This window comes from Phyllostomus hastatus, unplaced genomic scaffold, assembly GCF_019186645.2.
Source record: "Phyllostomus hastatus isolate PE091 unplaced genomic scaffold, TTU_PhHast_1.1 phas_scaffold_442, whole genome shotgun sequence".
Classification (NCBI taxonomy): Eukaryota; Metazoa; Chordata; class Mammalia; order Chiroptera; family Phyllostomidae; genus Phyllostomus; species Phyllostomus hastatus.
The window spans coordinates 3,420,484-3,444,724 of record NW_025334030.1 but is presented as its reverse complement, the minus strand read 5'-3'; the positions used below and the strand labels follow the sequence as shown (position 1 = coordinate 3,444,724).

The 24,241-nt window shown below is 49.9% G+C and overlaps 3 protein-coding genes across 11 annotated transcripts; 1 reads left to right on the top strand and 2 right to left on the bottom strand.

The window, feature by feature from the left end:
• On the bottom strand, positions 1-12,259 carry SEPTIN12 (septin 12). The gene is made up of 11 exons (XM_045820664.1): positions 12,209-12,259; positions 11,603-11,661; positions 11,139-11,330; positions 9,024-9,152; positions 8,857-8,938; positions 4,907-5,044; positions 4,647-4,764; positions 4,455-4,550; positions 1,259-1,355; positions 287-338; positions 1-202 (listed from the first exon to the last, which is right to left on the bottom strand). Exons 1-11 carry the CDS (start codon positions 12,238-12,240, stop codon positions 1-3), a joined length of 1,197 nt encoding a protein of 398 aa, XP_045676620.1. The 5' UTR covers positions 12,241-12,259.
• Positions 12,260-16,407: 4,148 nt separating this feature from the next.
• On the top strand, positions 16,408-17,410 carry SMIM22 (small integral membrane protein 22). 7 transcript variants are annotated; one of them, XM_045820611.1, is made up of 4 exons: positions 16,408-16,540; positions 16,856-17,002; positions 17,091-17,173; positions 17,299-17,410. In XM_045820611.1, exons 2-4 carry the CDS (start codon positions 16,882-16,884, stop codon positions 17,338-17,340), a joined length of 246 nt encoding a protein of 81 aa, XP_045676567.1. In that variant the 5' UTR covers positions 16,408-16,540; positions 16,856-16,881; the 3' UTR covers positions 17,341-17,410. The 7 variants fall into 7 exon arrangements, with proteins under 7 accessions (XP_045676567.1, XP_045676570.1, XP_045676565.1 ...); XM_045820614.1 differs by having other exon boundaries at positions 16,459-16,540; positions 16,877-17,002; XM_045820609.1 differs by having other exon boundaries at positions 16,503-16,614.
• A 365-nt stretch (positions 17,411-17,775) lies between these two features.
• ROGDI (rogdi atypical leucine zipper) lies at positions 17,776-23,912 on the bottom strand. Of its 3 annotated transcripts, XM_045820606.1 has the most exons (11): positions 23,752-23,912; positions 23,607-23,678; positions 22,755-22,837; positions 22,538-22,592; positions 21,769-21,849; positions 20,800-20,895; positions 19,465-19,563; positions 19,026-19,139; positions 18,880-18,929; positions 18,668-18,794; positions 17,776-18,350 (listed from the first exon to the last, which is right to left on the bottom strand). In XM_045820606.1, exons 1-11 carry the CDS (start codon positions 23,794-23,796, stop codon positions 18,309-18,311), a joined length of 864 nt encoding a protein of 287 aa, XP_045676562.1. In that variant the 5' UTR covers positions 23,797-23,912; the 3' UTR covers positions 17,776-18,308. The 3 variants fall into 3 exon arrangements, with proteins under 3 accessions (XP_045676562.1, XP_045676563.1, XP_045676564.1); XM_045820607.1 differs by lacking the exon at positions 19,465-19,563; XM_045820608.1 differs by lacking the exons at positions 22,538-22,592; positions 22,755-22,837.
• Positions 23,913-24,241: the final 329 nt, after the last annotated feature.

Genomic DNA, 24,241 nt, shown 5'->3' with positions numbered 1-24,241 from the left:
TCACCACTCCTCTGTGAAATTGTTGTGGACCTTCTGGCGAGCCTTCGAGGGCCCAGGGGTAGCTGGGGTGCTGGGGGGTGCCGGGGCCAGGTTCACCCAGCCGGGGCCACGGGGCAGCATGTGGCTTTTGTTGAGTCTGCAGACACGGTAGTTTTCATAGTGGACATTGTGGGTGATGTCCTTCAGGTCTTGGAGGTGGGAGCTGGGAGATGGATGTCAGGTCAGCTTGGGCTGGCCACTGCGGCCCCCAGGCCCACCAGAGCCCCTGGGCTACTTGCACCCTCACCGGATGAGCAGGTCTCTCAGGAGGGCGAACTCACAGTGTGCCATGTTCTCCACTGCAAGATAGGACACTGAGCACCAAATAAGTGCCCACTGTATGCTGCACAACACCCGGCACCCACTATCACCCTTTCCCTGTCTTTTCCTAGCTCCCATTCTTGATTCATTGATTCATTCATTCATTCATTGCTGTGTCCCCAGTGCCTGGTACAGGTGGCTCCTACAAACAGTTGTTAAATCAATGAGTCCATTGCTCATTTATTATTATATATGTAATAATGGCAACATTATCATATCTATATTATACCCTATATATACACCACATGTATACATTATACTATATATGGTATATGCATACGATAATATAGTATATACACAAGATAATATATATTATATTCTACTTTAAATAATTATTTTGATATATCAGGGGCTCATCAGATTTGACCACTGCTCCTTTACCTTCTAGTCTTATCCTCAGCAGGGCCCTCCTCAGGTAGCAACCCCTCTCCCACCTCACACATTTCCTTCACTGTGCTTCTCCCATCTGTCATTGTCTTGCCAGCTCTATGAGGACAGGGACCCTGTTGGTCCTACTTTTACTTTCTCCTCCTTAGGAACTGCATGTAGAATGCCCAGCACATAGTAGGGCTCTCAACAAATTCTGGTGCACGAATAGGGTGCCTTCTGGGTGCTGGGCACTGTCCAAAGTGGTGGCTCTGCCCCCTCCAGCCACCCTGTGAGGTCGCTGTCACCATCATGTTCATTTTTGCTGTGAGGAAACTGAGGCCCAGAGAGCCAACAGCTTTTCTGATGCCTCCCAGCTGCAAAGAGGGGCTTGATCTCAGGCCTCTGTTCCTGGGCTGTGGGCTTAGTCACTGGGATCACGTGATGGCTGCTAAGTTTTCCAAAGACAGTAAGATGTACCCTGGTTTCCAACCCATTCTCACCTGCGTCCTCCCTAAATACTTGCACTGACCTTCAATAATGCCCCACTTCGTCTTCCGGCCCAACACACACTTCCCATTCACCAAGTGCTCTCTGTCAGCCCCGACCACAGCAAAGGGAATCCGGTCCTGCAGGGAGGGGACAAAACCAGAGGGTTGGCCCCACCAGGCAGGTGAGGAGAGAAGATCCCAACGGGGTGCTGTCATTGGTGGGAAGAGAAAGTGGTAGAAGGAGCACAAGATAGCTAATAAGTTAGAAGATGCAAAGTCAAATCAGTGCCTCAGTTTCCTCATCTGTAGAGTGAGAACTTTAACAGTAATGATAGAGAGCTTTGTGAATGTTTGCAAAGTGTTTAGCATTATTAAGGGTTAGCAGAGTAACCCTTGCAACTGTCTGTACAAATAGCCATGTTACTAAAATCTTGCTAACATCAATTTCTTACCTTACCTATGAAACAGGAAGAGTAATCACATTCAACAGTTACCAGGATAATTTCGTAAACCAGGGGAGGGCCCCCACCGCTCACGGGCCAGCTCGGCCCACCTCCCATTTTCCTCTGTAACGTGTATTGGCACACAGCCCTGTCCACTCAGTTACTCTTGTCTGTGTGGCTTTCACACAACCACAGCAGAGCTGAGGAATTGCGACAGAGACCACTCGGCCCACACAGTCTAAAATGTAGGGTGGGGCAAGAGTAGGTTTATAGTTGTTCGTATGGAAAATAATATAATAATTAATACACAATAACACAAGAATAAAGTGTGTTTTGTGCACTCACAATTGTAAACCTACTTTTGCCCCACCCTGTATTTACCATCCCCTGGCCTGTCACGAAAATGTTTGCTAAAGCCTTGGCCCTGGCTGGGCAGCTCAGTTGGTTAGAGCATTGTACTGATATGCCAAGGTTGTGGGTTCGAACGCCAGTCAGGGCACATACAAGAATCAACAAATGAATGCATCGATAAGTGGAACAACAAATCGATGTCTTTCTCTCTCCCTTCCTCTTCCTCTCAAATCAATAAGTTAAAAAAATGTTTGCTTACCCTGTTATAAATTCTAGTTGTTTACTTGCTCTTGACCAGAAGCAGAGATTCAAGCTTGTAAACTCTAAAGTGCTGTTTATGGGTTTGTTTTTATTTCTAGAATTAATTTATAACAGGGAATAATATTGATGCTAATAATAGTAACCATTTGTTGTACATTTATTATGTGCCAGCTGGTAGTAACTAAATGCTCAATAAATGTTATGTTGGATGATCTATTGAGTTTTTAATTTGAGAATGTGTTGCTTGTACTCCCCCAGCTCTGTTCCAGCGGTGGCTAGGCTGCTGTCTTCGCCCACCTCAGGACAGAATGCAGAGGTGGTAAAGGCCAGGGTGCTCAACTCTCATAGGAAATCCTATTCATTGCTCTGGTGGGGAGGGAAAGAGGGAGAGTGCAGAAAAATCAGGTGCAGGAGGCAGGGCCTCCGTGTGCTGCTGTGCAGTTTGTGTGCTGCACAAACACTTGGTCAGGCAGCTGTGCAGGGCAGAAGTCAAGGGTAGGCCCCCACTATGAAGCAGCTGTTGCTTTTTTCTTAAAAAAAAAAGATGTTATTTATTTATTTTTAGAGAGAGGGGAAGGAAGGGAGAAAGAGAGGGAGAGAAACATCAGTGTGTGGTTGCCTCTCGTGGCCGCATTAGGAAACTGGCCTGCAACCCAGGCATGTGTCTTGACTGGGAATCAAACTGGCGGCCCTTCGGTTTGCAGCCCATGCTCAATCCACTGAGCTATACCAGCCAGGGCATACTTTTTTCTAATCCAAGCAAAAGTACTGTGTAGGTGAGCAGGGTTCCTTGGGGAGGGAGTCGAGGCCTGGTGTCTATGGGTGGTGGACCCCAGACCTTGCCCAGGTGTTTTGCTCATTCCAGATAGACTGACATTGAATGCTTTGTGAGGAGAGCAGCATAGGGGCTTGGAGTTGCAATTCGGTTAATTCAGAGAACGTGAAGATGAGAGCTAGTTCCCTCTTTGGGAACTATAGTTTCCAAAAAACTAGTTTTTTGTCACAGCTTTTTTGAAATATAAATCACATGCTATAAAAGGGTGACCTTTTAGAGGTACAGTCCAGTGGGTTTTAGTATATTCACAAAATTGTGCAACCATGACCACAGCCTAATTCCGGAGATTTTCTATCACCACCTGAAGGAAACCCTCTCTCCTTTAGCAGTCAGTCACTCTCTATTCTTCCTGCCCCCCAGCCCCTGGCAAACACCAATGTACTTCCTGTCTCTATAGACTTGCCAGTTCTGAACAGTTCATATAATAAAACCATTCAACGTGTGGCCTTTTATGTCTGTCTGCCTTCTCCCACTGAGCATCATGTTTTCAAGGTTTGTGCATGTTGCAGCATCTACCAGAAATTAATTCTTTTTTATGGCTACAATATTCCATTGTGTGGATATACCACTTTTTTTATACATTCCCAAGTTTATGGACATGTGGATTGTTATGAATAATTCTATGAACATCTGTGTACAAGTTTTTATGTGGACATGGGTTTTCATTTCTTTTGGGAGAGAAATTACTGGGTCATGTGGTGACTTAGTGCTTAATCTTTTGAGGAACTGTCAGATTGTCTTCCAAAGCAGCTGCACCACCTGACATTCCCCCCAGAGGTGTGTGAGAGCTTCAGTTTCTCCACATCTTCACTGACGCTTGTTGTTGTCTGTCGTTTGGATAATAGCCATCCTAGTGGGCATTACGCATCTTGTGCTTTTGATTTGCACTTCCCTTAGGATGCTGAGCACCTCTTCATATGCTCACTGGCCAGCCTTCTAAATCTCTGGAGAAATGTCTATTCAAGATCCTTTGCCCGTTCTTAAGTTGGGTTGTATTTTATTGTTGATTTGTAAGAGATCTTTATATAATTAGGGTACAAGTCCCTTTTCAGATATAGATTTGCAAATATTTTCTCTTATTTATGAGTTGTTGATATGACCTATTTCTTGTTCATCTTAAGTGTTTGGATGATTTATGTCTGCTGGAAATATATGAATTCTCCCCTCGATGTAATATTCAGATGAAAAGATGAATGGAGGGGAGTGGGCTGGGATGGGGGTAAAGGGCAGAAAACTACTTGAACAACAATTAAAATTAAAAAAATAGAATATATAAAAAAAGAGAGGATGAATGGAAAGAGAATCACTCTTTGTCACAGTAGCCTCCCTGCCCTCATGGCCTCCTACCCGAATCTTGCTGTTGAGGATCTTGTCACTGATGTCCTCATCAAAGCACTTCTGTGGGTACACATCGATGCAGTGAGTCTTCAGGTTGTGCTGGATCTGGGGGCCACACACAGGTAACCTCAGCTCAGCCTGTGTATTCCACCCCCTCCCCACCTGCACCACCCCCAGCCTCGTCCCAGGCACCCAGATCACCCTGCGCCTGAAGTTCTCTCGCTCCTCAATGGTCAGGCTGTCCGCCCGGGCGATCACGGGCACCACATTCACAGTCCGGCATAGCCGCTGCAGGAACTCGATGTCCAGGGGCCGCAGGCTGCTCAGCCAGGGCAGTGATGGCGGTGACAGTGGCAGCAGCAAGTGTGTGAGTGAGGGGGTGCCAGCCCACAGCCCATGCCGAGAACCCCTTCTCTCCCTCCTCCTACTCCTCTCTGCCCTGGCTGGCCCAACCACCTCACCAGTGCCCAGTGGGCGGCACGAAGTATATACAGCAGTGCACCCGGGTGTCGGGGATGTAACGCTGGCGGGTGATGAGGATCTCTTCCTGCAGGTACTGCTCATACTGTTCATTGATGTAGCCCAGGATGGGGTCCCAGCTGGGGCAGGAGATGGATCCGACTTCAGGACTGTGCCCAGGAGCCCCACCTGTCTCCCTGAGTTCTTTGGGTGGTCACCCCTGCCGATGACCAATTAACATGTTCACCCAGGGTGCAGGACCTTTGGTCTTGTACAACTTGAGGTGCTTGAGCACCCAAGTACACTCTCCACCCCAACTCCCCCACCCTTATTCCTTTGTATCATCAGAGAGGCCCCCTTGCTGTTCTCAAAATTGAGGCTCAACCTCCTTGTCTATAAAATGGGGACAATAAGAACACCTACTTTGGGCTGGGGGGAGTGAGCATTAAACAAGAGAAATTGCTGTTGGTTCAAACCACTGTGGACTTTTGCCTGATTCTGGTAAGGATTTCCTAACTCCACTCCCTGGGCCCCTTCCCTTTGTGGGTTGTTTTCAACAGCAGCCAAGGAGGTCCTTCCAAAAGCAGGAGTTAGGTCACATCCTTTTTCTGCCCAACTTCCAGGAACTGAACAAAAGCCAAAGTCCTTACATTGCCCTACAAGGCCCTATACCACCCTACCACTGCTCCCTGCCTACCCGCCCCTCTCCTCTCCCTGCTGCTCTTGCCCTGCCAGCCACACCAGCCTACCTACCTCAGAGCCTTTGTACATGTCACCCTCAGCCTTGAACACTTGTTTCCCTATGACCACATGGCTTATTCTCTCGTCTTGGAAGTTTGCACCCAAATGTCACCTTTTCCTGGAGGCCTTTCTTGTTCACTCTGCTTAAAATTGCCACCCCTACAGCTCTGTACCCCTTTCACTCTCAGAAATGTCCTGTTTGGATGATAGAGTTCAGGCTCACTTTCTGTATAGCTGATTGTTTTGTTCCTCTTACTTCACCCCTGTGACAATGTAAATTCCATGTAGGCTAGGATGTTCTTCTGTTTTGTTTGTTGCTGTGCCCCCAGTTCTAGAAGAGAGCTCGCATGTAGTAAGTGCCCAATGTATCTTGTGAGGTGTCAGCTTCACAGGAGGGCGAATGGAGCACAGGGCTCTGTATTTAGAAGGGCCATGCTTGGCTGAATGTTCTGTGGTTGTGGTCTTAGAGTTCTTGATAATTGAAAAAAGATTTTATTGATTATGCTATTACAATTGTCCCAATTTTCCCCCATTTATCCCTTTCCACCTGGTACCCACCTTCCCTCCAGCAATCCCCACCCCACTTAGTTTACATCTTTGGGTCATACATGTAAGTTCTTTAGCTTCTACATTTCCTATACTATTTTTAACCTCCCCCTGGTCTAAAATAGGTCTACTTTGTACCTACTATTTATGCTTCTTATTCCCTCTACCTTTTCCCACATTCTGCCTCTTCCCCTCCCTACAAATAAATAACCCTCCACGTGATCTCCATTTCTGTGATTCTGTTCCTGTTCTGGTTGTTTGCTTAGTTTGTTTGTTTTTTTTTTTTTTTTAGATTCAGTTGGTAGTTGTGAATGCTCATAGTTTTGATCTTCTTTTTCTTTTTTTAACATTTTATTTATTTATTTAGAGAGAGAGGGGAAGAGACCTGGCCTGCAACCCAGATATGTGCCCTGACTGAGAATCAAACCAGCAACCTTTTGGTTCATAAGCTGGCACTCAGTCCATTGAACTACACCAGCCAGGGAAACTCTCCTTTTTCTTAAATAAGTCTTTAACATTTCATGTAATATGGCTTGGTGATGATGAACTCCTTTAGCTTTACCTTGTCTGGGAAGCACTTTATCTGCTCTTCCATGTTACACTTCATCTTCGCTAAAAGGCTGAGGAACAATCAGCCCTTCTATTTTAAATGATAGCTCTGTTGGATAGAGTTATTTAGGTTATAGGCCCTTGCTTCTTATCACTTTGAATACTTCTTGCTGGTCCCTTCTTGAATGCAAAATTTCTTTTGAGAAATCAATTGCTAGTCTTATGGGAACTCCTTTGTAGGTAACTCTCTGTTTTTCTCTTGCTGCTTTTAAGAGCCTCTCTTTGTCTTTAACCTTTTGCATATTAATTATGATGTGTCTTGGTATGGTCCTCTTTGGTCTAACTTGTTTGGGACTCTCTGCTTCCTGAACTTGTATGTTTATTTCCTTTGCCAAATTAGGGCAGTCTTCTTTCATTATTTTTTCAAATAAGTTTTCAATTTCCTGTTCTTCCTCTTCTCTTTCTGGCACCTCTGTGATTTGAATGTCGGTACATTTAAAGTTGTCCCAGAGATTCCTAAGCTTATCCTTGAATTTTTTAATTCTTTTTTCTTCTTGCTGTTCTGATTGAATGCCTTTTCCTTTCATGTGTTCCAAATCGTTGATTTGATTCTCAGCTTCATCCTCTCCAGTATTGGTTGCCTGCAGATTTTTCTTTATTTCACTTAGTGTACCTTTATTCTTCCCTTATGTTTTTGATGTATTCTGTGAGTTCTCTGAGCATCCTGATCATCATTGTTTTGAACTCTGCATCTGATAAGTTGGCTATCTCTGTTTCGTTTAGTTCGTTTTCTGGGGTTTTGTTCCATTCTTTCATTTGGGCCATATTTCTTTGTTTCTTCAATTCAACAGCCTCCCTGTGTTTGTTTCTATATATTAGGTAGAGCTGCTTTGACTCCCTGTCTTAGAAAAGGCACCTGTAAATTGTGTGGGGAGAGCCTTAGGTAATCACCAGGGCAGGGCAACCTGCTTCACTGCTTTGTGGCTGTGTGTGTGTGTGTGTGTGTGTGTGTGGCGGGTGCTTGGAGAGGGGCAATGCTGCTGCCTGGCTCCTGGAGGTTTGTCTAGCACTTGCCCTGATTCCAGTCACTTCACCCACTTCCTGTATGTGACTGGCACCCTTCCAGCTGCTCCCTAGTCGTGAATCCCCGAGTGGGTGGGTTTGGGTATGTTTTAAGTCCATTTGGGCCCTTTAAACAGACTCTCCTCAAAATCCAGCAGTGTCTTCTGCCACCACAGTCCCCACTGGTTTTTGCAGCCAGAAGTTATGGGGATCTATCCTCCCAGTGCTGGAACCCTGGGCTGTGTGGTCTGGCCTGGGGCTGGGATACCTCGATCCCAATGTATCCCTCTTGATTTTTATCTACACTTGTGAGTTGGGACTGCCCATTCTGCTACCGCCACCTCTCCACGCCACACCACATCTCTGTGCCTGTCCTCTCATCTCAGTGACTCTGCCCCTCCCACCAGTCTGGATGAATGTGGCTTCTTTACATTCTTGGTTGTGGGACTAATTTTCTGACAATTCTGGTTGTTATTTGTTTTGAGATATTGTTGTAATTCTCTCTGTGGTTGTGCAAGGAGGTGAAGAGTGTGTATGCCTTTATTTTTACTGGAAGTCTAATTCTTGATAATTTTTGAACAAGGGCCCTCACATTTTCATTACACTGGGTCCCACAAATTAGGCAGCCAATGCTGATTTTGTGTGTGTATGTGTGTGTCTCACTGAGAGCCCTGAACACCTCTGCAAGGTGGGTGTCATCATTTCCAAATTCGAAAGAAGGAAACTGGGATTCAGAGAGCTTCTGTGACTAGTCCTAGGTTGGGCAGCTAGAAAGTGGTCTAACCCAGGGGTCCTGACTCTGGAGTGTGGGCTTCTAACCCCTGCTATATTATAACCTTTATTGAGTGCTTACTGTGTGTCAGACAGCAAGCTAAAACTTTACATACTGATGCCCTTCGATCGTGGAGGGAGAAAGGCATACATTCATTATATAGACAAACTGAGGCTCAGAGATAACAGCCAGGTTGTTCCAGGGCTCAGATATTTCCCAGGGGCTGGAGGGGCAGGGACCAGGGTGATCAGGGCTCAGCCCCACTCTAGAAGACCAACCCACCACTTGTCGTTGTTGATCTGGTCCCCGAAGCCAGGTGTGTCGGTCACAGTCAGCTTGAGCTTCAGACCCTTCTCCTCGATGACTGTGGAGGGAGCGTGCAGAGAGGAAGAGACTGGGCCTGGTTGGGGCAGGGTGAGGATGAGGGTGAGGCTGGGGGTCTCACTTACCATGGGTCACCGAGTGCAGCTGTAGCGTTTGGGGCATGGGCCCCTGCCCCAGGCCTGGTGGGGTGGACTTCCACATCTTGGACTTGAAGAGTGTGTTCACCATTGTGGACTTGCCCAGCCCACTCTGCCCTGGGAGTAACCACATGACAGCAATAACAGTGGACATTTTAGGCAGTGTTTCTCAAACTCTTAAATAAATCTTTTTAGAAAGTGAACTGTTTACTAAGTATAACATAATATAGAAAAGTGTATGCTACCTAAGTGTCCACCTCCATGCTTACCCTTTTACTTATGAGGTAAAGTTCATATAATAAAAGAATTAACCAGTAACCATTTAAAGTAAATAATTCAAAAACATTTAGTACATTTGTAGTGTTGTGTAACCACCACCTCTGTCTAGCCCCAAAATACTTTCATCACCCCCCAATTAAAGTATAAAGCAGTCATTTCCATTTCTTCCCCAGCCCCCAGCAGCCATTAATTTACTTTCTATCTCTATGGATTTACCTATCTATATATTTTATATGCATGGATTCATGCAATATTTATCTTTTTGTGTGTGTGGCTTCTTTCACTCAGCTTAAAGTTTTCAAAGTTCCTCCTTTTTAAAAAATATATTTTATTTATTTATTTTTAGACAGAAGGGAAAGGAAGGAGAAAGAGAAGGAAAGAAACATTAGTGTGTGGTTGCCTCTCACACACCCTGTACTGAGGACCTGGACTGAAACCCAGGCATATGCCTTGACTGGGAATTGAACCAGCAACCCTTTTGTTCACAGGCCGACACTCAATCCACTGATCCTCACCAGCCAGAGCCCATCCATATTGTAGTATGCATCACCTCTTCATTCTTTTTCATGGCCAAATAATATTCCATTGGATGGACAGACCACAGTGTGGTTATCCATTCGTCCATTGACGGGGAGTTAAACGAGTTTTTATAAACTAAACAACCTGTATACACAGCAGCAGATCATGAAATAGAACCCTCAGCTCCCCACAAGCCTGCTCATGCCCCCATCTCAGTGACTATTAACCCAGTCCCCCAGGGACAGCCGTTCTTTTGACTTCTATCAACAGGGTGCAGCTTTGCCCACCCTTGATCTAGAGAATCACCCAGCAGGTGCTCTTTTGTGTCTGGCTTCTTTTGCTACTTGGTGAAATTCACTCATCCTGCCTGTGGGGTGTGAGGTGGTTCTCCAACTCTGTGGACTATGTCCCCCAGTAGGAAACATCCTACTTTACAACACAGGACACTCCTTTGTGTATATTACTTAAATTGTCCTTAGGGTTGTGCTGTCCAATACACTAGCCACACCTGCTATTACAACTTATAAAACGGCAGGTCTGAATTGAGATGTACCCTCAATTGGAAATGCGAACCAGGCTTTGCAGACTTGGTATGACATAAAGAATGTAAAAGGTCTCACAATTTTTATACAGAGTACATGTTGAGATGATAGCATTTTGGAACATATTGGGTTACATCAAATAGATGATTAAAATTAATTTCTCCTGTTTTACTTTTTTAAAGGCGGCTACTGGGAAATTTAAAAATCACATATGTGGCTCATGTTACATTTCTATTATACTGCTGCCATAGAATAACACCCTTAATTGGTGATACACACTCTGATATTTTGGGTCCTGTTATCTCTAGTTTGTTTTGTTAAATTAATTTTTGACCTACAAAATTAACTGGGCATGTATAAAAAAAGCAATTCCAGATAAACTGACATGTGGAGGATCAATGAAACCCCAGGCACTATGCTAAGTCAAATGAAGAAACTGAGGCAGAGAGGGGTCAGGGACTGTGCCCAAGATCACACACTGGTGGGTTGGTGAGTTTAGGGCCAGGACCAGGATCTGAGCACGGGCACTCACCACGTCCTGCCTGAGCAACCTCTTTTATTGCTGTTTGGTTTTGGCTGGGGTTTCATAGGTGATTTTTTTCTTTTAACAGTTCAGTGTTTCCCAGATTTTCAACTACAACACGCCTGTGAGGTACTTCTGTAGGCCCCCTTATAACAGATGTGGAGACAGAGGCCCTGAGAGGTGAGCAACATGCCCTGGCGCATTGGTCTGTCCTCCTGTGAGCCCCTGCCCCTCACTCACCCACCACCATGATGTTGAACTCAAAACCCATCTTCATGGCCTTGATCTTCAGTTGGTCCAGCACGGCCTCAATGCCCACAAAACCAAACATCTCGCAGGGCGGGGTCCTGGGGCTGGAGGCCCTTGATGAGCAGGGAGAGGGGGATCGCCTCAGGGGGTCCATGGGGCAAAGGGCACAACAACGCCTGTCATCTGGGTGAGGTGGGGAGAAGAAGATTGCTGGGGCTCCAGAGGCAGACTACCCGAGTTCTCACTTTCCAACCCTGGCTCCTTAGCTCTGCTTCCAGACACTCCCCCACATTAATTCCCCTGATCTTTCTAACCCCCAAGCCCCCAGGGCCCAAGGGCTGTGGCGAGAGGTGCCCTGGGGACCTGCCTCTGGAGGGAGACTGAGCTCCATTCCCAACATGCGCCAGTCCCAGAGATCTGCTCCTCCCCTCGCCCAGCTCCCCCTCCTGACGCACCTATGGCCCAGGCAGACTCTCCTCTCAGACTCTTCCCCAGCAAAGCCCGGGGGCCAGACCTGTGGGGGACAGAGAGAGAAAAGTGGCCTGGTGTGGCACCTGGAGGCCCTAGGTTCCTGTGGGAACTTTAGGGGGTGCCCCGTCCTGGTAGATTCTTGTGTTTGTAGTGAGGGGGAGGGGAGAGGATGACAGTTAACTGAAGAATCAGAGCCCCACCCACTCCCTGTGACCCCACTCAGGGGGATCCCCCATCGCAGGGAGCGGAGCCTGATGGCAGAGACAGGTAAGCTGCTCCTCCAGGCCCTTTCAGGACGCTACCCTGTAATCCTCACAATGACTCTGGCCTAGCACTATAGACAGGAACCCGAGGTGCCCAGGGCAGCTTTGTTGCCCAAGGTCACCTAGATGGTACGAGTGGCAAAGCTGGGCTTCATTCAGCCAGCCTCCCTGGCTTCCAAGTTCATGCCTCTTAACCACGCTGCAAACTTATGACCTAGGGCTGGAAGCAGAACATCCATGTGTTTTCTTTGGTCTGCCCACAGCTGGCACCATAGTTTTAAACTGGCAGGATTAGAAAACCAAAGCATTAATTTAGCAAATACTTACCCCATGCTTAGTCTCAGCATGACCTTGTTCATGGGGCCTGAGCGGGGGAACATGTTTAATAATCATCACAGCCCTATGAAACAGGTGCTGTTACTATGCCCAGTTTATAGATATGAGAGTCAAGGGCGTTGATCGAGGTCACACAGTGAGGAAGTGGCAGAGGTGAAATCTGAGGCCATGTGCTCATCTTCTTCAGCCTCTTTACTTGTTCACACAAACATCTAGATTTCTAATGTATCTTAGAGATTGCAAGCCCTGGCAACTCTGGGCCTAGCCCACAGCTGACTCAAGCTGCCCTCTTTGGCTGGGCCATGTGCTCTTCAGTTTGTGTAGTCCTCACCCGTCCCTACTGCTCCCTGATGTTTCTCACACCAAGTTCACCTCACTCACTTCTTTCTCACCTGTTTCCTGGCAGCTGCATTGGCAAGCCCTAAGCAATCCTCTGTCTAAGATGTTGATAAATAATTCTGATAGTATATAGGCTTTAGGTTTTGCAACAGAGATCATAAGATCTCTGTTGCAACTACTCTTTGACTGTGAAAGCAGAAAATTAAAGGGAAGGGTGTGACTGTATGCCATTAAAACTATTCACTGACCCCCACTATGTCCATTGGGACTCACCAACTCTGTCCCAGTCCACTCACTTAAACTATCTTGTGCCCCAACTAGCCTTTTGTCCCTCTCTGCCCACAGTCTTCTATCCCCCATCTTCTACACATCTGACAAGAGGCTTAACCATCACTCTCAAGGCTTGGAGGCTGGGAGTGGGCTGGGCAGGCCCTGGGGCAGGAGGATGGGGACGGAGCCTGCCCTGAACATGGTTCCATTCCCAGCAGAAAAAAAATCTCTCAGCCCTGGCTGGTGTGGCTCAGTGGATTGAGTGCCAGCCTCAGAACCAGAGGGTCACTGGTTCAATTCCTGGTCACGGCACATGAGTGGGTCACAGTCCGGGTCCCCAGTGGGGGCCATGTGAGAGGCAACCACACAGTGATGTTTCTTTCCCTGTCTTTCTCCTTCCTTTCCCCTCTTTCTAAAAATAGAGAAATAAAATCTTTTAAAAAATTTCTCAAGTTATAGCTCCACAGCTCTTGAGGGATTCGGCAAAGCTGGCTTCATTGAAGCAAACGAGAACTTAAGTGCGTGCAGATGACCAGAGTGCCGGGAACACGTGGCCTGACCTTACACAGGGGCACTTTCTGCTTCTGGGAATGTCTCCTAAGGAAATAAGACTTTCTGCAGAGAAAGCACTGTCTCTAGGAAAACCATCACACGTGAGTGATGTAGAATTCTGAAAAATGTTGGGAAGAAAGCCTCAGTGGGCACCCCTATGGGTACCCATAGGGATTGTGAACTGGAGGGTCAGGCTTGCAGAAAGTGGCAGGTATTTTGCAAGACACTCCTGGCTATGTTGATAGGGAGAGGCAGAGGGTGACGTGGTCTGAGCAGTGTGAAGTTGGCGGGTGAGCCCAAATGTATACTGAGGAGAAAGAACTGGAGGGAATCACAGCCACAAGTTGAGTGAGATTAGTACACAGCCACTTAATGCCTGTTTTCTCGTGTTTGTCATTGTGTTACTGGAACTTTTATGTCGATCATTTTGGTCAATCCTCACAACAAGTGGGGTGGGGTGATACTGTTCTCACACATGTCTTACAGATGAGGAAATCGAGGCAGAGAGTGGTCAAAGCGACGTGCTCCAGGTCACACACTGGTGGGTGTTAAGAGCTGGGACCAGGTCCGAGTCTCGGGGTCAGACCTGCCTGAACCCCAACTCCATCATTGCCCTTTGGGGGTCCAGGGGCTTCTTGGGTGGTTTTGTCTTTTAACACCTTGGAGTTTCCCAGATTTTCTCTAATGAGAAGGCTTCATGTTTGTGATGGGAATGACAGACAAGAGACGGGGCACCCAGGGGTCTGGGTAGTGTGAGGCCCGTGGGGAGGGAGGAGACTGTGGCTTCCCACCACCCAGCCAGGCCAAGGGGGAGGCGCAGGGGCTGCAGTTTTTGCTTCCTTCCCTGTTATTCCAATGGAGATGAAATTCACACAATGTGAAATGAACTGATAGTTAATTTTGTAGTAAACTGATTAGTGGCACTTAGAACATTCACAATGTTGCTAAACGACCTGTATCTAGTTGCAGGACATGTTAATCACCCCAAAAAGAAACCTCATAACCACTGAGCACTCACTTCCCCACCTCCTATTCCCTGGCAACCACTATTTCACGTCTCTAAGGATTTGTCTGTTCTGGACATTTCACATAAATGGACTCACACGATGCGGCCTCTGTGACTAGCCCCTCCTACATGGCATCATGTTCCTGAGGCTCATCTATGTTGTAGCACGTGTCAGTGCTTCATTCCCTCTTGTGAATAGTATCCCACTGCACAGATGGGCCACATTTTATTTGTTTACCAGTGGATAGACACTTGGGTTGTTTCCACTGTTTGGCTGCTGTGATTACTACTGCTGTGAAGAGTGGTGTACAGTCTTTGAGTATGCGTTTCCAGTGCTCCTCCGTGTACATCTAGGCGTGGCGTTGCCAGGAGCTGCCAGACTGTTTTCCACAGTGGCCGCACCTGTCCCCTGAAGAGAACACCTGCAAAAGAACATTCCAGTCATTTCAAAATCACCCTCCCTCTACGACAGGAATCTGAGATCTCAAAACGAGATGGAGGGAATGAAGGTAGGGTGTAAGATGGGGATCACAGCAAAGGAAACCCCGTGACATGATGGTCAAGGGCTCTGGAAGCCCAATGCCTGGGTCCCAGTTCTGGCTTTTCTGCTCACTGGGTGTGGCTGGCAAATCATGGTCCCTTAAGATATTTCCATCCTAATCCCTGGAACCTGTGAATATGTTATTTTAAGTGGCAAAAAGGGTCTTTGCAGATGTGATTAAGAATTTTGCTGGGGACAAGGGTGAAGGGATCAAGCAAAAAGGCAAAAGGACTCATGGACATGGACAACAGTGCGGTGATTGTGGGGGGGGGGAGAGGGGAGTATAAGGGGGATAAATGGTAATGGAAAAAATACAATTTAAAAAAGAATTTTGCTGGGGAGATGATCCTGGGGGCTAATGTAATGACAGTGTTCCTTATAAGAGAAAGGCAGGAAGGTAGAGTCAGAGATGTGAGGATGGAAGCAGAAATTAAAGTGATGGGGCTGAAGCATGAACCAAAGAATGTGGCCTCTAGAAGCTGGAAAAGGCAAGGAATGGCTTCTCCCCTAGAGCCTCGGCAAGGAACACAGCCCTGCCAACCCATCTGGACTCCAACCTCCAGAGCTGTGAGGTAATAAAATTGTATTGTTTTAAGCCACCAAGTTTGTGGTAGTATGTTATAGTGACAAAAATAAATGAATCCTTGCCCTGGCTCGTGTGGCTCAGTGGATTGATTGCCAGCCTGCAAACCAAAGGGTCGCTGGTCCAATTTTCAGTCAGGGCACATGCCTGGGTTGTTAGCCATGTCCCCTGTGGGGGGAGCAGAGGGTGGGTGGCGTGTGAGAGCCAATGACATGTTGATGTTTCTCTCCCTCTCAAAAATAAATGAATAAAATGTTGTTTTTGTTTTTGTTTAAGAAAAGAATCCATTAGAAGTGTGACTTGAGCTGAGGTTCTCAAGGCCCCAGTTTTCACATCTGTAAAATGGAAATAGCAATAATACCCACTGTAAGATTGCCATGGGAAATAAATGAGGTAATGTTACATGTATAGCCTAACATTAGCTGATATGTTTCCCCTGCTAACCATAAGCACTACAAGAACAAGAACTTGAGTCTCCTCGTGTATAGCCAACTTCAAATGCTGAGCTGTCTCTGGCCCCTCGTGGGCCTGGACACATCTGTGCTCTACAAGAAAGCAGGAGTGAGAGCTGGCAGGGTTAGGGGCCTCTGGCCCCTAGTTCTGGGAAAAAGTTCATTTGAGAGATAACCAGAGGGTTATTGCAAGGATTAGAACAGATAAAATAGGTATCCAAGACTCCTAGTGTGGTGTCAGACATACCCCGCTGCCCAAGGAGGAGTGGTGGAATGGACACAACTTTTCTTCCCTCCCTTCCCCTTTCTCCTTTTTACCTTCCTTCCTCCTTCCATTTTTGTCTTTTCTTTGTTCACAAAGTCAACAGCAGCCTAGTGCCCATTGTCCTGGCCTGCTTGTATGATCTACTGAGAAAAAGTGGGAACGCCCTGGGATGAGGAGGCTGACAGGCCTGTGGCCTCCTCTGGAGGCCCAGTCCCACAGTATCACGGGCAGGAAGCACACCTGCTGGGACACAGGCCCCGCCCTCCTGGTTTCCCACAGCCCTGGGGAGAGTGGGGCTGGTTGCCAAGGCCTCAGGTATAGTGGATCCGGAAGCAGGAAGCAGTCTGTGCTCCTAGGAGTTAGGACCTGCCAGGCTGGGGATCTCCGAGGCAGGTTGGGTCTAGGTGTGGGGCTGCTGGGGGGCTGGGAAGGGGAAGGGGCTGCCCAGGTCAGGTTCAGGGCCCAGAGAAGGGATGAGCAAGGAGAAGAGAGGAAGAGAGTCTGGGGCAGGAACTGGGGCCCAGAGGGAAGGTGCGAAAGGGGCAAGGACTGGACTGTGGGAAGCCTGTATGTGGCCCAGCCCCCCAAGGAGCCCAGGGCTCTAAGGGGCTCCCTGTGGGGCTAAGGCAGGTGGCACCCACAACCCTCCAGCTGAGATGGACAACCTGAAGGAGCTGGAGTCCACAGCCGAGGAAGTGCTGGGGAAACTGAGGAGCCACAAACTGTTCCAGTCCACGTGGGACACGGCTGCCTTTATTATCTTCCTCCTCTTCCTGGGTGAGTGTGGGTTCTGCCTCTGGCTCATCAGCCTCACAAGCCAGGCCCTAGTCAGAGGGCCATGTCTGGACACCTGTCCCGCCCCTAGGCACTGTGTTGCTCCTGCTGCTGCTTGCTTGCCTCCACTGCTGCTGCTGCTCCTCCAGATCCCAGAAGGTGAGAACCAAGCAGGTGAGACTCAGGGCCTGGAACTGCACTGAGGTGGGGGAGGGGTTTTGGAGAAGCTGCTGAGCCTCCTCCAGATGGGGGTTGGCAGGGAACTGAAGCCCATCAAACCCTCTGTGCCTCTCTTACAGGTAAACCCCATGGGAGTGAGTAACTTGGCTCTGGAACCTTAATGAGGCATCTTCCAGCCCCCCTGCTCGCATGTCCTGCTGGGTAACAGTAACAAGGCCTTGTCTGCCCAGAGCTTGAGTCTGAAGTGTGTTGTGTTCTAACCTCCCATCAAGGGCTGAGCACTGCCGGCACTCACTGCTCCATCCAGTGCCCACCTGGTCCCTCATAGACTTCACCCAGCATGACTGTCGCCAGGAAACCTTAAGTTGCAGGTCACTCAGCAACTACCAATGGGAGGGGAAGCTGGGCTCAAACTTGGGGCCCCAACCCCCAGGAAAAGCCCTTGTCACTATTCTACTCAGCCCCTCAGCAGCCAGAAGGACCCTCTCAAAGGTGGTGTGAATAGGCCAGGGGCTCAGTCACTGAGAACTCCATCAGCTCCTGACAATCAGGGAGCCCCCAGTTTGGTCCCCACTCAGATAGACAAGACAGAGAGGTCCAGGCAAAATTGGATAATCTTTATTTCTTGGAGACCCTGGTGGGGTTGCTGTTTAGTCAAAGGCACCCCAGCTCATGGTAGGTGGCCTCTGTCTGCCTTTTCCTCCTTCTTCCTTTCCAGCTCATAGCTTAGGGTCACCACCCACCCCTCACCTTCCAAGGGGAGGGGGTGTGTAGCTGCCCCTCACCATCCTGGGGGGCAGCTCAACAGGAAGGCATCGAAACAGGGAGGAAGGAGTGCCCTGGGCTGGGCTCCACCTTGAGTCCAAAGGGCAAGGATTGGAATGTGGGCCACCTCTTGACCCCACCTTCCTGACCCACCAAAACAAAAAGCAAGTCAGCCTCCCTTCATCCCAGAGGTTCCTGTGTTCACTCCCATCTGTGCAAGTGTGATGGGTAGAGCAGGCAAGAAAAGAAGTAAATTGCCCATCGTGCTGGCTCTGGCCTGTAATCCAAGGGGTGTGTGTGGTGGGGGCGGGGACACCCTGGGTAGGGGCCACTTCTCAGGGGGAACAGCTCTTGGGTGCTCTGCTCAGAAAGGCTTGTAGCTCCAGTAGCTGGAGAACACCGAGATCTAGGAAGGGAGAAAGGTTGGGGGGACATGGTGAGTGGTGGTGCCAGGGGGCCTGGCCCCTGTTGTACCCTGTGACTCTGGTGAGATTTTGAGGTTACATAAGGGTAATGTGTCAGGGAGCAGGCACTGTTGCCCAGCAGCCCATCTGGCTGGTGTGTGCAGAGGGCACAAAAGACCTAAAGATTTGGAAGTGCTTTGGAGGTGAGACAAGAGGCCTTGGAATGCCCCCCAAATTAAGGGTCTAAGCAGCCTGTTGCCGGGTTGGCCTCATCTGTCTAAGACTGATCAGTTCAGACCTCACCACCCCATGTCCCCACCTTATCCTTGAGCTGCTGGCAGAGCTGCAGGGAGACGGTGAAGAAGACAAGGGCATCATTGAGCCACGGGATGACGGACTCCACTTTGTGCACGTGGCTCACTTCCAGACGCTGGGAGCCCCACTCACTGCAGGGAGTCAAGGGTCCCTGAGCCCCCCAGCCTCTGAGGTGCAGAGGGCGCTCAAGGGCACCCCTCCCAACAGCATACTTACAACATGGCCCCAGGGCTGTGGAGCACAGAGCCTCCAGCTGGGCGGAAGTTCTAGGCAGAAGAGCACCAGCCCTGGTCAGGCCCTTGGGGCTGCAGGGCATGGGCTGGTGGAAGTGAGGGGTTGGAGGTTGGCAGGGTCCTGCTCACCTTGGTGGAATTGGGCTGCAGGGTGTGCAGCTGGTACACGGTGAGACAGAGCTTGTTAAGGTTGATGTAGACATTAACCAGCAGATCGGAGGGCAATGCAGGGGCAAACATACGCTGAGGGGCAGACAGGCAGGTGGGGTGAGGTCAGTGCAGGCAGAAGTTCCCCAAGAACCACCTGGTGGTATCTCTGCCCTCATCTTACAAACTGGGGCATCTAGACTCTTCCCAGGTGCCCTGGGTAACTTCTTGCTCTGCCAGGCTTAGAAACTGCTGACTCAGACCAGGGGTGCTGTATTTGGGGGGTAAGGGGCACACGGTATGAGAGCTGAAGACCCTATCCCAGAAAAATGCATAGACACAGAGCACCTACTGATGACAATTTGGGGCATCCCTGTGTCCCTCTTCTAGGGGACCCACTCTCCTGGACCGAGGCACTGACCGTGAGGCCGCTGGCAGCAATCTCAGGCAGAGTGAGGGTGGCTGGAGTGGTGAGCCGATTGCGAGCTCTGGTCAGTTGCAGCATCACGGCGTCCATCAACTAGGGGGAGGGGGCTGGTCATAGCTGCTGTGAGGGCAGTGAGCCTGGTTCTGATCCCATCCCCCACACCCCAGCGTTGGAGAGCAACAAAGTAGGGTAGCCTCCAGCTCCTGTCCTGGTGGTCCTGGTCTCAGAGCTGGAACCTCACCCTAAAGCAGGGGACTTATTTAAAAAATACAGGTAATTGGGCTCCAGCTGGGGAAGGAGGGTAGGATGTCCAGTGAACCACCCATCCAGGAGCTTGTATTGCATGGAATTCTAGAGGTGGGTCCAATGGGAAATGAGATTCTAGGAGTTAAGTCCCAGGGGCAGGATGGCTTGGTAATTGGGGGCAGAGGCAAAGAAGGAACGTAGAAGGGGCCCTAATCTAGATAGGGTGCAAAGGGCAAGGGAGAGCTTCCTGAAGGAAGCAATGAGACAGCTGAGTTGATGCCTTAAGTCAGGTATCAACCCCCTTTCCACAGGTGCAAACACTGAGACTCTAAAGGGCAAGGTCACATAGCTAGTGAACAGTGGAGCTATGTAGAACTCATCCCTTTCCTTTACCATGGACCAGAGCCCTGGCTTGGACTCCTTAGAGGCCCAGCTTCCACCGCCTCCAGCTGTGGCTGTGGGTACTAGGATGACCTAGGCAAAACTATTGGGTGGAGGCATATGGGCTGCAGCTTATACCCCCAGGGTAGTCTTCTGGGAGGGACCTCAGTCCATCTAGTTCCAAGTTTCATATGAAGAATCAGAGGTCCAGGGAGGGTAGGTGAACTGGCTAACAACACACAGCAAGTCTGGGCATCCAGACTCAAGTTCTTCCTCCATGCTTTGTGAACTGACTTTGTTAAGTTTTTTTTTTTTTCTTCCTACTGCTAGTACTACAACTAGTAGCTTAGTAGTTACTATTTATGAAGCACTTACGAGGGGCCGCTTTACCTGCATTATCACAGTTAGTAGTCACTATATCTTGTCCCCCTTTTACAGGGAAGGATACTGAGGCACAAGGTGACTAAGTAAGTGACTTGAGGTTGAACAGCTTATAGCAAAGGCCCTGGGATCAGAACCCAGGTCTGATTCTGGAGCTGTGAGCCATTTGACTGTGGCTCAACAGACATGTGTGAATTGAGAGGTGAAGAATCAACTGTCAGCTACACCTGAGGACGTGGGGGCAGAGTACTCCAGGGACCTGGTGTCAGGTCAGGGCTGGGTGTGGGGAACTTGGCTCCCCTATCCCTGCAGGAAGCTCACCTTAAGGACCTCTGCTCCTGTCCTGAACTGGTAGCTGTCATCCCGGTTGTTGAGAAGGTAAATGGCTTGGCTCACGTGGTTCCTGGCATCCTGGATCTGAAAACAGTGCCACTCTGTGGTCAGTGGGCTGGGGCCCAGGAGGGAGATGTGCCAGATTCACAGCAGCCATGGTCTCACAGCTCTAGCCCATGGGCACGCACTCTGAAGGGCTGTCATCCTTGAAGGGGTGGGTGGGTGCTGCTTTCATGACACTTCCTCCATAGTCCCCCACAGTTCCATAACTATGTACTTCCTGCCCTGGCTGGGTGCTGGGCACAAGGCACAGACTAAGGTGGGCTTGGTTCCTGGCCTCATGTAGCTCACTTTCCAAAGGAGGACAGATGGTAACACAGTAAAGGCACAAGATAACAGACTGCATGGCTTGCACAAAAAAAATAAACAGGGTGATGAGGGGAGATCAGGGAGCCTCTTTACATGGCAGGCAGAGGAGGCCCCAGGGAGGTGACTCTTGAATTGACATTCATGACTCTTGTCATGAGAAAAGCTGGTGGAGAGGATTCCAGGCAGTGAGATAAGAACGAGCAAAGGCCCAGAGGGGGAGACTGCTGGTGGCCAGTTGTGGGGGAGCAAAAGCTGGGGCCCAGTCACATAGGAGTTGATAGGGAGCATGGATTTTTGTCCTTAGGAGCCATGGAAAGCCCCTGGAAGCATGGGAAGGGAGTGACTTTAGGGAGAAGTTCCTATGTCTTTGGCTAGGGAGTATGGACAGGTTCACTTACCACAAAGCTAGTCTCTGGAGTCCCATGCCCCGCCCACCCTGGCTTTGCTGCCAGGAAACACTGTACCAGGCTTGCTGTAGCAGCAAATTCTCAGTGTCCAGCCCCTGGAGGCCTTAGTACCACTGTACAGGCCTGCCTGCCTCTGCCTGCCCTTGTGGCCTGAGCTCTGGTCAGGGAAGGTCCTGGTTACCTGCTGCAACTTCCACTGCTTGTCCTCCCGGAAGGCAAAATGCAGCAACTGGTTGTTGCGGGGCATCTTCAGGTTCACGTCCTAATGGGTGAGAGGGTTATAAGCTGGGCAAAGGGATGCCCTTAGGCTTTTGGCCACTGTAAGCCTATAAGCCAGGGGGTTGAAATAGTGGTGGTTTAGGCCCCAGATACTTCTAGGGAGTAGGGGGATGGACTCCCAACACCATGGCCATTTGGGGGTAAACAGGGAGGTCAGGAAACAGGAACTCAGGCCCAAGAGAAATCACAAAGGGAAAGAGACCAAGAATGGGGAAGGTGCCCTTAGGTGGAAGGAGGTATGTGACCGGGCAGACAGAGAATACCTGCACAGGCCAATGGACTGAATACCTACCCGTGAAGGAGAGGGACCTTCCCCCACGCCCTGGCACCTGACACAGGTTGGGTGCAGATGGAGTTCGGATGTTGGCTGATTCCACTTGGATCTGGGGCCAGCCTAATCCTGCCAATGCCCATGCTTCACTGGGCGCAGACTCAGGGCTGGATCATTTACAAAGCATCCCCTTTCTGCACATCTTACAGAAACCACACACCAATCTCATGAAATGGTTGGGGGTAACTGTCATTTTATAAGGAAACTGAGGCTCAGAAGGGTCAAGAATCCTGCCCAGTGTCACACAGCCAGCTGGTGGCAGAGCTAAGCAGCAGGCTCCCATGCTCTTCCTCACTGGCTTCTCCAGAAACAAGCAAAGGGGGGAGGGGCCAGGACTCACCGCCTGGCTCAGCGCGTCCCCTTGCAGAGTCAGCACGCCTTTCACCTGGTCAGTGCTACAACACATTGGGGTCAAAGCAGAGTCTGAAGCTAATCCCTCCTACTGCCCAGCCATCCCAGTGGTCTGCTTCTGGTTGGCTGTCACAGGATGTTCCAGCCCAGGTGTCCCACCCTCCTAAGGAGCCCATCCCAGGGGTTTCTGCAGAGCCAGGGCTCACCCATAGCTGCCCAGAATGAAGTTCTCTTGCTTGACAGGCCCCTCTGTGCCTGAGCCCTGCAGAGTGAAGCGGAGAGAGGCCTCCTGGGGGGAAGAGGAGAGTGGGGCAAATTTCACTCAATCCAGCCCAGTGCTCCTTCCAGAAGCCCCAATTCCAGGTTGGCTAGGAGAGGAACAGGTGGGCTGGCCTTACGGGGACACCTAACCCAAGCCTCCAGGGCACCTTACTGCTTCTCTGACTCCTCCCACATGGCCTGAATTTCAGTTCCTACGGGAGGCAATGCCTGCTCCTTCCCTATTCTCTGAGTACCTACAGTGTCTGACATGGGGGTATATAATGGGAATACTTTCCCAGGTCAGTCCAGGTGCTCAGGGGTGAAGAACAGGGTCAGGAACCACAGTAGTCAAGACGACTCGCAATTCTGGTCATACTAGGCAATGCCCTGACATTTGTGAATTGACTAGCTTATCTTCATGAGAGCACTGTGAGGCAGATACCGTTACATCCTTTTTGCTAATGACGAAAAGGAGGCCCAGAGAGACTGAGTACTTGGCTAATGTCACAATGTTGGGGTCCCTGATCTCAGATTAAATGTCACTGCCTTAAGACCTTCGCTGTCCGGACCCCGGGGCTCATACCAGGTCCATGGCACTCACATAGCTGCTTGGAGAAACGGGTAAGTACCTTCTGGGGTCCCCAACTAGGCTCCAAGTCCACTGATGCCAAAACTGCGTTTGAACACAGCAAGCGCGAGGGAGGCTGGCGTAGCCGCCCAAGGGAAGGAGCCGTGTCAGGGTAAACTGGAGAAGGTGGGAGCGCGCAAAGGTCCGCTGCCGCCCCGGGAGGCGTTACCTTTAGGATGTCCTGCAGCTGCTTCAGCACAGCGTGCACCTCATCGTGAAGCAGCCATCGGAATTCCTCCTCCTGCCGAGACAGGCCGCTATCAGCCACCCGGACCCACCGCCCCAACCTTGCCCCAGCGGACTGTACGCCTCACCAGTACTGCACGCTCCACCGCTGTCGCTGCCATCGCAGCCGCCATGGTTGCCCCTCGCTGCCCAGCTACGGTCTCCGGTAAGCGGCCCTCCTCCGGTAAGCGGTCCTCCTCCCTCGGTCAGTACTCTGCGTCTGGGCCCACCCCCACTGCCTATTGGCTGAAGGGAACCAATCCCACCCCTAAACCACCTCCTCACAATGCTGATTGGCTGAGAGGACTCCCACCCCACCCCACCCCCGGCTGGAACCAGACTGGCTGCGTTTAATCTCGTTTGCCTCCGCTCGCTGAGGATGCCACCGGGAGCCGCTGTCACAATGCGGCAATGCGGCTGCGCTTAGGCTGCAGGGCTGTGGCCCTCGACCCGCCTCTTCTGGGCTCTGATAGGGTGTCTTTACCTATTTGTGCTCCATTGGCCAAAGGAATGGCTTGCTCTTACTGCCCCCCGCGACTGACGATTGGCTGAGGTGGTAACCTGCTCTGGCTCGGCCTC